The sequence below is a fragment of the Triturus cristatus genome, chromosome 5_2 (genome assembly GCF_964204655.1).
Source record: "Triturus cristatus chromosome 5_2, aTriCri1.1, whole genome shotgun sequence".
NCBI classification, from domain to species: Eukaryota; Metazoa; Chordata; class Amphibia; order Caudata; family Salamandridae; genus Triturus; species Triturus cristatus.
The window spans coordinates 693,652,579-693,670,693 of NC_140588.1; the positions used below are offsets into that span (position 1 = coordinate 693,652,579).

Consider the following 18,115-nt stretch of genomic DNA (forward strand, 5'->3'; position numbering starts at 1 on the left):
AGGGATTGCAGCGAGTATATCAGGAGCAGAATCCTCGTTCAGCCAAGTCTCCGTTAACAGCAGTATATCCGGCTGCTCAGAGTCTAACAGGGCAAAGATTTCCAGCTGGTGTTTTACCAGCGATCGTGTGTTGAGATAGATCACTGTCAGCTTGAGGAGTGGAGTATGATTATTGGATAGGAGAGTGGTAGTTGAAGGGAGAACTGGGAGTGAGCCTGTTGCTATCTCGGGGAATGTGTCTCTGATGCAACGAAATCCCAGTGGCTCAGAGTCCAACAGATTCAAGGGGGGGTAGACCTGTATGGATGTAGTCGAACCAGATCTCAGGAGGTGTATTGAATTGAACCGGCAGGGGGACATGCCCCGTGCCCCGGCCGGCCGCGGACGGGCGCAGACGGGCTTGCCTTAGGCGCACCTTCGGCGCGCAAACGTCGCGCCCGCTGCGCTCGTCCGCTGCGCGTCCGACTGAGGCACATCCTTTAATGACGAAGAGAGGGGGCGTGGCCTCGGAGTGGTGGGCGTGGCCTCGCTTCAGGCTATGGCGGCGAAAGAAAGGTTTTGCCCGCGGCAGCGTTTAGTCGGCTGCGCGGTGGGGTCCGGAGCGAGCTTTCCAGGGTGGGGGAGTGCCCAGGTGAGAATGCTTCAGCAAGTAATGCCACAAGATAAAAGAACGATAATTGTTAAAAACCGCTAAGCTATCTCCCGGCTTCCGCCTCAGGAGCTGTTTGTTTAATCTAAGTGCTTCAGGTGGGTGTATCGTGCGCCTAAAATGCTTTCCTGAGGGGGCGTGGCCTCGCATGCGCTGTTCCAAAGGGGACACAGCTGAAACAAAGCAAGCAGAAGACATCGCAATGTACAGTTGATCCTTAGTGACTAGACAATCCCTCTAGTATACTTGAACAGAAAAAATTTGAAGAATCCTGAGTAACTCTGTTGGGCAGAAATCTAGACTTTGAAGTAAAGCAAATCAGGGTGCTTGTTGAGTTGTGGCTGGAAGGTATATGACCGAGCCTTGCGAGAGCAGAGCCACCCACATCAATATATTTCCGAATATTTATAGAATTGTTTGTTCCTCAATATTAAAACTAGTTAATTGGTCCTACAGAGCCATTGCACTGAAAAATAGAAGCAGTTCAGTAACTGTTCAGAAGAAAGTCAATTCAAGTTGCTTAACAGATCTGTACATTTGATGTATTTGTGAAATTGACTGTTTGGATTCTGCATTGGGCAGATGCAAGGAAAATTGCATGGCCAGTTGGACCAGTAAGTACATTTTTGAAGTGTGCAGATTCCAGGGATGTCACCGAAGCAGAAATACTATTCGAAGAGGGACAACTTAGGCCATTCCAACAACTTATTGACGACTATGATCTCCCCCCAGGGCAGTTTCTGCGGCACCGGCAACTCCTCAGCCACTACCGACCGTACTATGATCTTACACTAGGAGAGCCCCCCACACACCCAGTCCTCCACACGATCTTACGAATGGGAATGGGCCGCCACCTCACCACATGGCTGTATAAATCAATCAGGGAGTTGACACCTCCATTACTAGAACCCCTTCGGACTCTCTGGGAGGGGGAGGTGGGACGGGCGTTCCATGACAATGAGTGGGAAAGGGCACTCGAATTCCCCCAAAAAGTGTCTAGGAATGCCCGTTTCCAGAATATACAATTTTACATTCTGCATAGGGCCTACTTGACACGAGCACGCCTGCAGCGTTTTTACCCTGATACAACTTTCCTTTGCCCCCGCCGTCAGGCGCAGATTTCCACCATATATTTTGGGCCTGTCCGGATATTCAGACCTACTGGTCAGCTATCCACGCGACCCTCCGCGACCTTACCGGACTCCCTCATCTAGCCACATGGGAGTGCTGCACGCTGGGAATACTTGGCCGGAGGAAACGTTACAAAGTGCCCATACGTTTCGTCTCCTTAGCGCACCTACTAGCTAAACGCTGTATAGCTATGCATTGGCGCTCCCCTACAGGACCCCCGATTGCAGCATGGAAGGGGGCGGTACTCAAATGGGCTGCAGCTGAGGAGGATGCCCTGCGGGAGGAGGAAGCGAAAGGCATACGTAAAACCACAATATCCCTGGAATGGGCGCTTATGCTATACCAATTCAAACAGTCTCCGTCCCTGGATGACTCGAGCACGAGTGCGACAACCCCTAACGTCACACAGCCGTCTGCGGTGCAAGCCCACACAGAAGGCGCCCCTCCTGACAATTCACACCTATCCGGGGACGGCTAGGCTCCCACCCCCACCACCCCGATCCATTCCCCTATACCACACGTCCGCCTGCACACCCATATTCTCGGCAGGGGGATGCAACTGTGCCGTTACTTGGTTACCTGAGGGGCCATATTTACCCCAGTCTGGCTGTACCGTCTAATGTTCCATGACGACCCCTAGTTTGATTCCCCCCCGGTTTGTTCTTTACTTGGCAACCACTTGCTATAATGCATACAGTCTATACATAAAGTTGGAGTAATCGTAAATGTCTATAATGATACTAGCTGATTGGACATGCATGCCTCATGTTAATGCGGTCAAATACCAATATGTAAAAACTGTAATAATAAATGCCAATAAAAATAATTTAAAAAATTTATTTTTGAAGTGTGCAGATGGTGGCATACATGGTGACTGATTCCGCTATTCAGGATACTAGAGAGCCATAAAAGATGGACTTTAGGGGCTGCTCAGTTGATGGTAGCTTAGACATGGGCCTTTGGATATTCAGATGTACAGGTAAGAGCAGTATATTAGGATTCGATTCTCTGTGGACAGCAGTTGAAAAACCAAACACAGGAATAGCGACTGTCTACAACAAGAAACACAAAACCTACGTATGAAAGTGTCTTTCGGACAGAATGTAAAGAATAATTTTTTCTTTGTAATAAATATGTTTTCTTTCACTGATTAAACAAATTACCAATGTTCTCAAAACAGCAGTAGGCATTTAGTTCTTCGTAGAATCACTTCAGGTTTTTTCAAAACATCTTTTTATGGTATTTCTAAAATGTTTGAGTGACTTCTCTTGAGGCATTTGCATAATAAATGTGTAATGTGCAATAATGTTCTACGGAGATGTTCCTTATTGCAAAGAGGAATACAAAATGGGCATAGTGCTTCAATCAATCTTCGCCTCTGGTAGTTACTCGGACCGCATTTCCCAGCATGCTTCCTCAGACAGGCCCAACCATATGCTAATTACCCTTGAACCCCTTCCATAGAAACAGTCCAGCTCAAATGGGCAGGCCAGGCTTACGGTGCTAAAGGACTCAAGTTGCAGCCTACTGAAGCGACTCAAATAAGCTGGTGTAGACTGGCTTGTGTTTACTTCTGAAAGAACCCCTTCCTGGCAGTTCGGGGGACCATTGTCTCTGAGGAGCAGGATGAAAGCTAATTTGCCTAAAGGTGGGTCTCTGTCTAGAGTGGCATGGTAAGCTAAAATACTGGACTGGAATGCAGCCCAAGCAATCGACAGTTGCTGAGATTAATCCAAGCATGACATCACACCCCTTGTTCATTGTTGTTGGAAAGAGGCATTTAGAGACGTAACACATCATGAACATAGATGAGATGTGCATAAAAAAAAGAGGCGCACATAGCTCAATGCTGTGTATGTTTTAACAAATTGCATTTTTTTAACGTTGATGCCGGTGCCCAGTAACAACTGGAGACTGTACACAAATTTGATACGTTTAATGAGCTGAGGGCATGGCCAAAATGGCGACCGGAGTGGACGCACACCGAGAAACGCCTGCACAATATCCTGCTAAAATAGTTGCCTAACAGGAACCCTGAAGCCCGCCGCATCCCCTGCAGTGCTGGCGGGGGCTCCCTGGACCTACAAAGCATGAGCTGGAGACTGAGTGCAACGTTCCGGTGGTGCCAGTGCCGGAGACTACCAACGCGCTGCACCCTGTGTTGCGGAGCGCACAGGGTTAAGACTGATTTGCATATAGCTGGTTTCAAACTGGTATTATAATAATAGTAGTAATAATCCACATTTGTAAAGCGCGAACAATCGCCCGTAAGGGTCTCTAGGCGCTGGGGGCCGTCGGGAAGGTTAAGCAAGCTATTGCCCAGAGTCACATGGTGCTAGGATAATCTGCCGCCAGCGCCGAGGATCGAACCGTGATCCCCGGACTCCGGAGTCAGTCGCCCTGGCCGCTGCGCCACACCTCTTCCTATGGTATGGCATGGTGAGCAAAAAACGATTGATTTAGGGCCAGATCTCTGTACTGGGGTGAATGTGTGACATTGTTCTGCATTGTGTCCATCAATTGTTTTTGCATTTGTCACCCCCAGTGGGATGGGTATGCCCAGACGTGGCCCCATGCTCTCCATGCCACTGGAGTCAAGCTATCCTGGCTGATTAGGGGTGAAACCCAGAATACGGTCCTAGGATTCTTGTTTCCAGTCCAGGGAGGACCTGGCCTGGCAGTTCAGGCTGGACTGTTCCCATTGGGCACAGGATCAAGACGGATTTGCATATGGCTGGATTCAAACTGGAATGGCATGGACAGCAAAAAACACTATGGCTCTAGGGCCAGATTTCTGTACTGGGGTGAATGTATGACATTGTTCTGTATTCTCCCCATCAATTGTTTTTTTGCAGTTCCGGGTCTCCAGCACAGAGGACCCATCGGCTGTTGTTCTAGCACATGAGTGCCCCTAAAAGTCCAGGACATCAAGGGAGGAACATCGGAGTAATCCCCCTGCACCTAACGTTGCGGTAGTGAGGTATCAGACACCCCTCTCCGCGGGCCAGGAGGCCAGGAGAGGCTGACGGAAAGAAAATGACAGCGATGTGTAGCCCGTGAGCGACCCGAAAGGGGCCTGGCGCTCCCTCACCACAAATTACTCACACGGCCCACTGGCATTTGACAACTCCCACCCGCCCCCACTCTCTGACTTGAAACCTATCAGGACCACACAGAACCCACAAAAGGAGGGCGCAACGGCGAACCGCCGCTCTCTTGACTGGACGGCCTCTGCTTGGGAGGGAGTATCGGCGAGCAACTTACTCCATCGACCGGGGCCTCCATGAGACTAAAAACAGATGCGGGGGCCTCCATGAGACTAAAAACAGATGCGGAGCAACAAATCTGCGCACTAAGGGGGGGGATAGCTGTGTGGCATGCCTACAGGTGAATAGTAAATGTGCAATCCTGTAGTCCCAACAACACCGCAAACTGTCCCTAAATTGTGCTACATGGCCAGGAGGCCCAAAACTGCACAATGAAGTGGGAGCCTAAACCCGCCACAAGAGATTTACCATGAATCCCTCGCTCAAACAATACATAAGACTAATATGGGCTTCGACAAATAATTTGCACAAGCGGGCATTTTGAGTCCCATCCTCCCCCACCCAAACTTCACTTGCTCCCCAATCACTCTTGAGGGTCTGATATAGAATAAATGTACTATAATTTTCTTGCTTAACCAATCCTTTTTTTTTTTTTCCTTTGGTAATTTGTATTAATTGTAGTATTGCAGACAAGTGCTAATGGCTGTCTGGCCGTTGGCATATGGGCTTGGGAATGGGAGTTGGGTTTCTTTGCTATTGTATTTATTTCGCTGTCAGTGAGACAGAACAGTATATATCACTTGGGATGCACATACTGCACATCACATTAGGTGGGAAGCAGACACTTGGATACAGGCTGGGAAGAAGGCCTGGAAAAACGGGGGGCTGGGAAGAAGGCCTGGAAAAACGGGGACCTGGACCCTCCTATACCCCTTTGACAGGTTAGATGGACACACACTAATCTCCAATACTACTATTGTTATGGGATGTCTGTTGCTTAGCGGGTTATGCTAAATGACATAGGGTTTACCAGTATCTACTGAGACGCTTGTTTTTGGTCGCGCTCCTCCAAGAAGCCCACATGACCGCAAAGACCCTTACCTCAATGCGTAAACGTTGGAAGGGCACGATAGTAGTAATCGCATACAACAGCTACGCAAGAGAGGCCTTGATATAGGTGGCACCCGGGACTCCATTAGAGGTACTCCACTCTCACGTTGACCCAGACAGGCTGTAGGCGATATTGGAAGGGTTATTGGATGGCTTGCTGATCTCTTTATGTCCCCAATTTTGGCAAATCTTTTTCTGCAGATGATATTCCCAGCATTGCTACACGATCCATTAGCACTGGCCTATTGGGGTGGAGACTACAACTGTACCCTAGACCTAGCTATGGACAGCTCACGTTCCCCAACTCCCGCGTGCTCCATCTATCGCCCGGTCATAACATTTGCAAACCTGGGCCACCAATCTACATCTACAGGATGCATGGCGAGGCATACACCCTAGCCACAGGGAGTGCTCCCATTATTCAGGACCACACGACTTGATCACAAGAATAGACCTAATGTATTGCTCACACAAGGCTCTTCCCAGGGTTTCCCTCGCAGAATAACTTAGTCGCACACTAACAGCTCACAACCCCTTGGAACTGCAATTGACATGGGGGATAACCAAATCCAAAATCCCCACGTGGCGTTTGCCCCTAGAAGCACTCAACGACGCTCCCTTCCATGCCTCTCTGTTGCAAACTACTCTAACGTACTTCCAAGAAAATGGAGGCACTGCCTCCAGGGCAGGGGTGGATTGCAACACATTCAATGCAGTTTTAAGTGGACACACTATAAAAGAAATGTATGGGGCCCGAATGTCCCTTACTAGGGAATTGGATGACCTTGAGATAGAAATATGACTATGCGAGCGTTTTGTGCCCACCGACCCTTCCATAGCTCCTAAACTAGCTCAAGCCAGGCTGTTGACACTAGATTGGTTGTGCACTCTAGATTATTAAAAAATACTTATCCAGAAGACATGTGCAGGGGGACAAGGCAAGCAGGGCACTAGCATGGCTACTGAAAACAAACTCGTCTCAGATACCTATTCCAGCTATTTACAATCGGGAGAATCATTTTGCTAATTCACAGGCCGAGATCAACAAGGCCTTTTGCCAATATTACGCTTCCCAATACAGCACTCCTCCGTCATATCATATGATATGGCGGAACTGTAGCTCTTCCTAGAACAAATAACACCTCCCCAAAAGACCCACAAAATCATTGTGTGGCTCTAATATCCCCCTTCTCGGAAACTTAGATAACAGAAGCCATACAGCAAATGGCAAGAGGAAAAACTCTGGGTCCGATGGTTGGCCTCTTGAGTTCTACGCGTCATTCAATACTCAACTGGTCCCCCACCTACACCTTATGTATATGGAAGCCCATGAACGGGGAATATTTCCGTCCTCACTCCGCCAGGCTATACTAGTGGTAAGGTGCGAGTTAACAGATGACTGGAAATAGCACAACTTCTGGTGCACAATTACCAAAACTGCTTCATTGTGCCGGGTGATCACTAACGCCCGATCCTCCTTGACGTTCTGGGCAGATATACCGCTCTCCCCCATGGGACATATAGCTATATCTAAAATGCTACTAATCCCCAGACTATTAAACTTCTTTGCAACTCTTCTCTTCCTTCTACTAGCTAAAGTGTTCTGTGACCTAAAATCGCTCATAATGCAGCTGCCTTGTTCGTATCTGGATTGCATTATACTGAAATGATACCTGGCCTAGTCCTCATTTCTGACTTTGTTCTCCATCTATTTAACTGAGGGAGGTGGAGTGAAAGTGAAAATAGTCTGGTTTGCCTATTGTTATCTAAAAAGTAATATCTTAATTGTTGGTTACATTAATTTTGAATAGATTCTGCGGAAAATGATTGGGTGTGTATATTTTTCATCAACTGCCAAATGGTTTACAAAGGCATGTTGGGTAGCGAGGCCGGCCGGATTACCACTGTCAAGGGGGTGGGGTGAGGGGGGAGACTAGAGCTATAATCCAGGAGGCTAGAGCTTCCTTTACAGCTGTATTGGGCAGGGCCAAAAGAAATCATGTGATGGCTAGATGCTGAGTCTGGCTAGCAGGCCACATGAGGGTGTGACCATGGTGAGGGTGTGACCATGGCCACACATGCAGAAGGCCCAGCCACCCCAAGGGTTTGGACAAAGGAATGTCAATCATCGTGTGCCTCTTGCAGCGGCTTCGCCCACCATATCCAAAATGGACCCAGCCCTATTTACGCAAGTGAAGTTGCTGTTGCAACTTATTGGATCACACGGGGGAAAGCGCCGGGCCTTGTTTAGGTGCCTGGGGACTTGTTTAAAGTGGAGCAGGAGATTTGGTGCCCTTATTTTGCGCTTCTCTTTAATAACCTCATGAATGGGTTCATTGTACCACAGACCTGAGTAGGGGCTGAAATTGTCCTAATTTATAAGAAGGGCCTTAGGTCCGTCCTGTCAATTTACCACCCTATTAGTCTTATCGACAGCTCACAGAAGCTCTTTAGCTGTATTAGGTTGAGCAGGTTACAGGCTTGAATTGAGGATTGACCCCTCTCCGAGCCTTTTTCAGGGCCCTTGACCAAGTACTCCAATTTCAACTAATCCACTGGCAATATGTCACGCTGGGGGTGGGCTCCTCTTTGTCGACCTTCGGTCAGCCTTTATTCTAGTTCCCAGGGAGGGCTTTTGGGCATTTTTAACTAACATGGGGGTTCTGAAATATCTGATTGATGTGTTCAGGAGGATCGATCTGGACAACTATGCGCAGGTTAGGTGTGGTCCTGCTGGGGAGTGGACAGACCCCATTCCACTGTCCCGGGGGTGAGACAGGGGTGTGACTTTGTCCCCACTTTGTTTCTATTATACATTAATGACCTGGTAACCACTCTAGAGCAGTACAAGCATAATGCCCCGTGTCTGGCAAACAGGAAGGTCCCGACGCTCCTAATTGCGGACTACACCTTACTAGTCTTGAGATCTCCAATGGGCATCCAAAATGTGTTGAACCAGTTCAGCGTCTTCTGCAGCAGAGTGGGCTGCAGATGAACCTTAACTAAACAAATATATGGTATTTAATCCCTGCCAGACAGCTAGATTGCACTCAGTCCTTAATGGTTCTACACTGGAGAGGGTCTGCACCTTTGAATACTTGGGCTCACCCTCAATGAGAATTTTGGTTGGATACCCAGATCCAAAAGTGTAAACCCAGACTATAACATTATATTGGTGGTATCCTGAGCGTCTCAAAGGGGTCCAGGTTTCGCCCGAGCTCTTGGTGGGGACGGGGAGTTAGGGGGATTCTCTATACGGTGTGGAACTCTGGGGGCACGACTATGTTAATAATCTGGAACTGCCAGAAAATCGTTTTCTCAGACTTTTCACCAATCTTACTGCCAGCACTCCACTATGCCACTTAGATTAGACCTTGACTTTCGACCTCTTGCCCTCAAACCCCTGCTGTATTAGAGGAGGATATGGCCCTCAGCAGACTTTTTGTCCTTTCGGCTGGGCTTCGGAGAAATTTCAAAACTTCCTGGAGATATCAGGATCCCATGGCTGGGGTATATTAGGCACAGTCTTGAAGAGATAGGGTGCAGAAATATGTGGGCCCATTTGGAAACATTGTCTGGCGTTTCCAAGTCCATGCTTAAGGAGACATTCAGATGGTAGATTCCACAGGGCTGGGGGGTGGGAAAGTAGCCTGACCTCCACTTTTATGGAATTTAAAGACACCTATTGTCTGGAAGAGGACATGGAAATAATTGAGCACCCGGCTGCTAGATCTCTGTATATCCAGTTCCGCTACGGTACCTTGCTACTTGAATCATTTACTGGGCAGTGACTACGTTACTACAACGATGTTGAATCTGTCCTGGAGCTGTCCTTTTTGTCCCGAGGCTAAGGAAACTGTAGACCATGTCCTGTATTTTTGTCTGCAATATCATGTACATTGGAGGAAGTGCATCTTGCCGCTGTGCTGCAATCTGAGAATTGTAACTACTAAATAAATGGCAGATACTGCTCAACTAATTGTATTTGCTGTTTCTTGCTTTCTCACATATATATGGAGACAATCAGGAAAGGGTCGCCCTTTTGCTGGTCAATGCCAAGTGTCCAGAACTTGTGTGTTTAATTTTGCAGTTTCAGGTGATTTTATAAATTGAATGCCGTTTTTGAATATGGTCTTCCAGCGCGCTTGTTACAGTGCAATTATGTCTAGGTGTTCTGCAATGAACTTTACCTCCTACTTAAAATTGTTGTGATGTTGTCCTGATATGCTGCTAGTTCTATGTCGCTTTTTTTAAAGACAATTTTAACTTTGAATTACTTATCTGCTTTTATGGCAATTGCCGAAATAAAGACTAATAAAGGTTAAAGGAAAATAGTCTATTTTTCCTGTTCTTTTATAAAAAAAGCAACATCATTATTGTTGGTTAAAGTCATTTTGAATATAATCTGCTGAAAGTGTTTGGGTGTGGATTTTTTCATCAGTGTTTTCATAATTTCCCTCAATATAAAAAAGATTTAACTTGCAAAGCTTTTTCTGTATTACCCCAGATTTACTCATGACTTTCTCTTGAATTTGCCGACGTTTGGCCCTCTTAGAGTTGAAAACGTGCTTCCTAATCAGAACAAATAAATGTTATATAATTTGTTGTTAGATATGCTTAATTAAGACTACTATGCCATATAATTTTAACCTCTGTTTACATTCTGAAAAGTTAGTTTACTTTAGCTGCAGTGAAGAGTGCCATCCTCATGCCAGCTTTAAAAAAAAAAAAAATGTTTTTAACACAGGTGGCTGCAAAATCAGGATACAAGCGGATCCCCGGACCATGGAACGTCTATTTGAAATCCCTGATGAGGAGAAGTGCTCAGAATTTCTTACAGCTGTCCAGCATGTACAGAAAGGTAATTGACAGGAGTAGCTGTGGCTGCTCCCGAGAAGCAGCAGCGGGGTGGAGAGGAGGGATGGAGGGGGGGAGGGGTTTAAAAAATAAAAAACTTACCAGCGACCGCCTCTCTTCCTGGCTCCTGGGCAAGCAGGGAGCTCCCAAGCTTCCCATGGCCAATCACAACGCTGCAATGCAGCATTGTGATTTCTCTGAGCACCATGGTTCGGCGCCCAGCCAGGACTAGGAGCCTAGGCCTGTTCTCCGCCCAGGCTGTAATGTAGACTGGGTGGAGAACATGCATAGTGTGCATGACTGTTTGGCTGGCCCCTGAGAGCCGGCCAAACAGTCATTGCGCACCTTAGAGTGCGCACCACAAAGTGCGTACCACTCCTTCCCTCTTCTCTGAGATCACAGCAGCCCGCCCGCAAAGTTGCCAAGCAGCAGGAACAAATAAAATGATAACAACAAGTTATTATAGCGGAGGAGCTGCCACTGGACAATAGAATGCACCCGGAGTATTTAGATGTTATGTGAATGCCTGTTTTGAGCCCGGGTGCTCATATAGTGACATTCCTTGTGGTGAATATTTTGAATCTTGAAGGATTTTCATTGCAGTCAAAGCATGTGGCCAGTAGAAAATAGCAAGCCATTCCAAATTGTAGGATATGTATAAATATGTTGAATTCCATTGTTTCTTATTCTCTATGAATGTAGAAGTTCAAGTAAATTTTTTTAAGTGCACAATTAATTAAAACTTTACAATACCAAAATGAAACACCAAGCCTATACATATACACTATTGTGTAGCTATGACGCACCTTCCCCAAAAGAACAAACAAAAGTCCCCCACAGAGAATCCAATACTTGGAGTATTCTACTCCAATGGTGTGCACCTCCACCGCTCCCGCTGTCTCCAGAGAGCAGTCTCCAAGACCAGAGTTAGATTTGTCGCAATTGTGGATTGCACCACCAAGCTCAGATTCAAAAGTAATTTGGAAGAAGACGCGGATTTTTGGCGTCACGAATTAGTAACAGCCATGGCACAGGAGCCGAGCATTAATGAACTATCCTGGATACAGGAGGGAACAGTTCAAACGTGGGAAACATACTGAACAGTACAACGTGATTGCAATTCCTTACAGTCCTAGGAAATCGAATAGTAAAAACGAGCCCTGATGAAGTCCACTGAAGCTGGACAAAACGGGTTGGCTGCTTGGCTGTTTTTTTATTACTAAAGAAGAATAAAGAAACTTAACAATAACAAACATTGGACGGACCCAAATACTTTTGAATCTGAGCTTGGTGGTGCAATCCACAGTTGCGGCGAAGTTAATTAAAACTGTTGCACCAGCCAGTGAAATGTGAACAGCAGTTAAAAATAATAATCAACAAAAGTGTGTTTGTGGTTATGTCCGTGAACTCCTGATCCGCAGATCTCAGTACTGATATTGTAGAGCATGGCGATTCAGTTCAGGGATTGCTGTGGCATCTGTACCTGAAACCCTTTGAGGCGAGTACCCCCGGTTTCCGTTATAAGATGCCTATCTGGTTTATGGTGTGGGAAGTGACTGTTCTCAACTCTGCAAGAAGATGCACTAAAGTGGCAGTACTTGCTGATCTTATGCTTAAAGAAATCAGAATTCTGTGCTTTACCTGGGTTTGTAATTATTTTCAGCTGCCAGAGTCCTCAAGTTTCTGCTCAACTCTTGCCAAGTGTTTCACCAGTCTGCAATTTAGCTGTATATCTGAAGGACAAAAACAGGCTATAACTGCCTGTTTGCAGTGGGGTATCCCCCTGATGTTTAACATTGGTTTTAGTATGGCTTTTCGATCCTCCAGGGTAGATATGTATATGCAGATTTGGTGTACCAGGATGTCTGGGCATTGGCTGCATAATCCGCTTGCCTCTGTGCTGTTAGTGCGTTACCAAGGTGTAAGGAGCAGGAGCCCTGTGCCCCTACAGTACCCAGGTCCATTCCTGGGCACTGTAAGTGCAGTGCTGCCATTTAAGAGTACATGGTGCTGAGAGCTCGTCAAACACAAACTCCACAGCACCATAAATACAACACTGAAGACTGAGAAGTTTGGTATCAAACTTCTCAGCACATTAAACCCACCCTGATGCCAGAGTGGGATTTAATGTACCAAGCACCCTAGAGGGCATCTTAATGATGCCCGCTAAAACCTAACCTACAATCCACGTCTGTTCTGAGGCTGCCTAGGCTGCCACACAGCAGACCTGTTGCTGGACCCCTGGGTAGGAGAGCTTCTGCTCTCCTGGGCCTGCAACAATGCACATCCTGGGCGAGGTGCTAAATCTCCTCACCCAGGATGGGCAGGGGGAAACTTCAAAGGCATGCCGCCTCTGTGAGCTTCCCCAGGCCATTGCAACCCCCCACTCTGGCGGGAAGCTTGGCCGGAAACCCCAAATAAGGACAGGGGATGTGCCAGCCTGCCAACCCCACCCCTCAGGTGGGGGAGGCGAGGTGAAACACATCCTCGGGCTCTCGCCATCTTGGAGATGGGAAGCCCTACCCTATTAGGACTAGGCTACTGCCCCCCTCCCACAGGAGAGAGGCAGGATAGGGGTGTACCCACCCCAGGACAGGGACCCATTGGTCCCTGCCCTTCACCTACCTGTAATGCCCCTAAATCTAGTATTTAGGGGCACCCTAAACCTTCCTTCCCCAGATTCCGAAATCCGAAGAGCTAGAAGAAAGAAGACCTGCCCTGCAGCTGCTAAGAGGAGGAAGGCACAAACTGCTTTGTCCCCAGCCCTACCGGTATGTCGACCCTCGAACCTGCTCCTGATACAAACCCGGCATCTCTTGTGGCCAGCAACCTCACAAACCCCGGAGGACCTGGCTACCTTTTGACTCTAAACCCCTGGGACTCCCATGAGTAGAGGCTCTACTCAAAACCTATTTCTAATCCCTGGCAGCAGCCCGGAACCGCGAACCCAGCACACTCTGCACCAGCCAAGCCTGGCCTGTGCCGGAGTGAACAAAGACCACGAGGACGACCCCACGACGACTGTGACCCCGAGTCCGGCACCCAAGGACCTCCCTCGACACTCCTGAAGAAGCCTGCAGCCTCAGAACAAGGTGCCCCCCCTACCGCGATCAACAGAGGGTAAGATTTCCCGACACCAAAAGCCACCCCTGCACGCGGCGCCCTGCGGCCCCCTGTGCCCAATCCCGGGGTACCTACCTATCCTCCAACTACCCAACTTACCTCTCGAAGTGGTAGTGGCACCTGAAGAATCCTCGTCCCCGAGCTTGCAGTCTTTTTCTAAACCGGAGATTTCCCATTGAAATCAATTGAGCGCCCGAAGGCTCAAAAGCACCCTGCACCCAGCCGCTCGAGTGGCCCAGGCAGTGCAACCTCTACACCTATCTACTTCCCCACTTGCCCTGAGTAAGTGACCAGGAGCCCAGCTCCCACAGTTGCGTGGCTTGCTAGTCAGCAGCCACCAACCAAGGCCCCCCTATCCCTCATAGGAAAACATTGGGCCTAACTCTCTCTGCACCCGACTGCCCTAGTGCTGCTGAGGGTGAACCAACTATACCTACCTGACCCTGGGGGACCCCTGAGTCTATGCCCAGAACCTCAACTCTGCCAGTCGAGTACTTACCTTTAAACCGATAACTCTATTTTCTTCATAGGGTAACATTGACTGGCTTTTTCCTGGAATTTCTTCTAAGTGTAGACTTTGCAACTCTTAAAATATTCACCAAAAATCAGCCGAGTAACGAAAATACTCACCTGCTCTTAGGTGAGCTCCCAGTGCTGGATCTCTGTGCCCAGCACTGACTCTGAAAAATACTTACAACTGTACTTACCAGTAACCCAATTTTCTCCCATAGGAAATCATTGACTGTTTTTCTGTGAAATTTCTTTTAAGTGTCAATTTCTGCAATCTTTAAATATTCTTTAAAAATCGTATAATATCTGAAAACATAATTACTTACCTTTTTTGGATAAAGGTCCCAGTACTGAGTCTAGGCACCCAGTACTGCATTACAAAAGTAACGCGAACATACTATACCTGCAACTTGAATTTTCTGCCATAGGGAATCATTGACTGTTTTCTATGAAATATTTTCTAAGTGTCAACTTTTAAAATAGCAAAATATTGTCTAAAAATCATCACAGTAATTAAGTCTATTTTTATCACTTGATTCCAAGTACTGACCCAGGACCGAATCTAGGATCCAGTCCTGGAATTACAAAAGTAATCCTAAAAGTAATCTGTTGCAAATAACTTGAAACTTCCATTAAACTCAATGCATTATTGTGTTTAAAATAGTGTTGCCTATTGCAACCACTTGTAACTGTTTACAAAAGTCAATTGCATATTGCAAAAGTATTTATATAAAGCATCTCATTCTGAGAAAGTATATTTTAATGCCAATTGTGGTTCTAAAATAAAACAAGCATATATTTTTTTATATATAAACCATTGGCCTAGAGTTCAGTTCTTGAGTGTGTGAGACCATTTGCTGACTGAGTGTGTACAACAAATGATTTACACTGTCCTCTGATACTGCCTTACTGCTTGACCAAGCTACCACTTTAGAGAGTAAGGTTATATGTAACTTTAGCCTCTGCCAAACCATTGGGGACTGTGGACTCTGTACACCCTATACCTATTAGAGAACAGTATATACAGAGCCACTTTCTCACACCCAGGTGTCCATATGAAGGGCTTGCTGCAGGGGGTGAGGAATGTTCCAGCTGGCTAACTGTTTCCAGAGCTTGTTCCGATCAACTCTGTTGAATGCCGCTTTATATTCTATAAAGCGGGGAAACGGAGAATAGTGATTATTCTTGCATTGGACAAGCAGTAACAGATAGGCTAGTATGTTAGATGTTATCATCCTGCCCTTTAAAAACCGTGTTCAATGTAAAGGGATGGTATGCCTTTTGGTAGCCCAAGACGTTAAAGCTTCGAGAAGGCAAGCAAAGTATTTTGACTCAATGCCAAGAAACACTATAAGCTGGTAGTTGACTGGGTCAGAATTCTCTCCAACCTTGTAGATTGCGGAGATAATTGAGCCCTTCCTGGAGGCGGGTATGCAATTCAGAGTTATGGTACTGTGAAAGACGGGCTCCAGCTTCTTTGCCCAGTATGCTTTGTCCTCTTTGAAGATGGCCATAGGGAAGCCGTTTGGTCCAGGCGCCCCGTCGCAGTGACCTTTCGAGATATGATTTTTGATTGTTGTTGCCCGCAGCTTCAGGGGACTAGATCCCTTTGTTTTCTATAACTTTGTAGTGCTTCCATTGAGCCTATTATGGTGCCATGTATAGATTTTCTGGATGGGGTCTCAGGTGTTGCTCGAGCAAGACATGCCATGAGGTTGTCTGCAGTTAGAATTATTCGGAGAAAAGTGGGTTGTTCACCGTTTTCCAGAATCTTTTGTGTTTGTTGATTTTCAAGTCATACAAAAGTCTTGCCTAGATTTTATTTGCCACTCTTTTTAGGTCACACCTGTATTTTCTGTAGGCAGTTCTAGCTTTTACAACTGCAGCCTTCAGGAGATGATTGTTTGATTCCTTTTGAAGAGCTCTGAACGTTTTAGGTTCTAAATTCTTTATAAACAAACAGTCGTCCTTAATCTACCACTTTGCTTCTCAGGGCCCTTAGCAAGTGTGGTGTATTGGGCGGCAAATGACTAGTGAATTGATCCCAAACGGGACTCCCCCCCCCTCGACTATATGCACCAAAAATGACCTTTGTGCTAATTGTCTGATTGTAAGCTGAACTGAATTAGCTTGGTACGAAAGCTGTTGATAAGATGAACGAGGGGGACTGACAGCACTGTGAAATCTATAAAAGAGCTGCTTATGTGGTTGTGAAAAGTTGCAGCAAGTGGATTATCCGCAGGAAAGCGGGCATAGTCTGTCCTCAGGTTGAGAAACTCTAATTAGTTGATGAGCTCTCTGCCATTTTTGTGAAACTTAAAGGAGTGACTGAGTCTAAGCAGGAATTGTCCAATGAACGTTCTGGGCAGTTGGATTGTGTCATTTTGCTGTGATCCTAACAAATTCACGTTAAAACCCCTGAAAATATGTCCCTTCTTGCAGTTAACTGATCTCTGTTTTTGGATGTTTAATAGCTCTTTGTTCAGCCTTTTTCTTTTGGCGGTATATAAATGTTCAGAAAAGCCAGAGCGAGCCTGCTGATCTCTCAGCGAAAGATGGTTTGAACACTTTGCAGGCATGCCCAAGCGATCAGCATTGGTTTATAAACTCAGTTTAGTGCAGCTGAGATGTACATTACCAGGTCCCCAATGTGGCGACCGAAAGGCGATTCTTTTGTTGCAGGCGTTGAGAAACTAATGTAGCCTGGTAATACTGGTGGGGTCACTTCCCAGGTTGTAGCAAAATTACCTGAAGCAAAGTAAGGTATGCTAGTGTGTCATGATCATTGAGTTAGTTTTGCAGGCCGTTGACGTCCTGTGAGCAGATCCGGAAATTCCATGTTTGATCTTAAGCTGTTTTTCGGCAGTCGTTGTTTCGATCTGGGTTTATTCAAAGCACCAGAAGCCCTGCTTCTGTTGTGGACCTCTACAGCAGTCTTTTGTCTTGCTGATCGTATGGGGGATCTGCTGCGTAGGTTTTCCTAGGAGACTTTGCTGAGAGAATTTCTTAGGAATTAATGTGTGCTTTTTGGGGGTTTGAAAGTGACCTGTCCCTTTGTGCCCATTGCCGGGGTATTATAAGCTGGTTCGCTGTGGAGGGTCACCTGTACCCTCAGACTTTTAAGTGTCTTAGCTATTGTCGATACCTTGTTGTTAGACCTGTCAGCCCTTTGGGTGGTCCCTCCTCATCATTATTTATTTTGTCCCACTTTTGCCTCAAACCCTGTTATAATTTTTCCTTTTTGGGAACCACCAGACTTTTTAGTGTTGATGCAGGGTCAGGGAGCCATTTTCCCTACCCCTGGAACTTCTGTCTGAGGGCCTGAGACACAAAATGGTGGCCACCCATTGTCACCTGTGACATCATCAGAACCCACTGGAGATTTCTAGAACCTTCCGTAACATTCTGGAACCCTGTGACAGTGAGAGGCAGTTTAGAATGTTGGGAGGCCATCTCAGAGTGGCAGTTGGCAACTGACTAGAGAGGAGAGGGGACCAGTTCAGAAGGAGGTCGGAGTAAGGCAGCAGGGGTGGAAACCAGTGCTTAGAGTGGGGTCCAGAAACCCACCCTTGATGCTAGTCCCTACTGACCAAGCCCAGCCTAGAGCCCTGTGTGGGACCAAGACCAGAAAAGCCATCTTAAGGACCTAAATATTGTGAAGAGGCCTTAAAGAAGAAGACCAGCAAGC

The 18,115-nt window shown here is 46.8% G+C and overlaps 1 protein-coding gene across 3 annotated transcripts in view; it reads left to right on the forward strand.

The window, feature by feature from the left end:
• Window positions 1-18,115, forward strand: part of OCRL (OCRL inositol polyphosphate-5-phosphatase) — a 566,508-nt gene that overhangs the window by 88,696 nt on the left and 459,697 nt on the right. For all 3 annotated transcript variants that reach the window (XM_085607761.1, XM_085607762.1, XM_085607763.1), the window contains one exon: window positions 10,685-10,798. In XM_085607761.1, coding sequence (XP_085463887.1) covers window positions 10,685-10,798 — 114 coding nt within the window. The remainder of the gene's footprint in view (window positions 1-10,684; window positions 10,799-18,115) is intronic.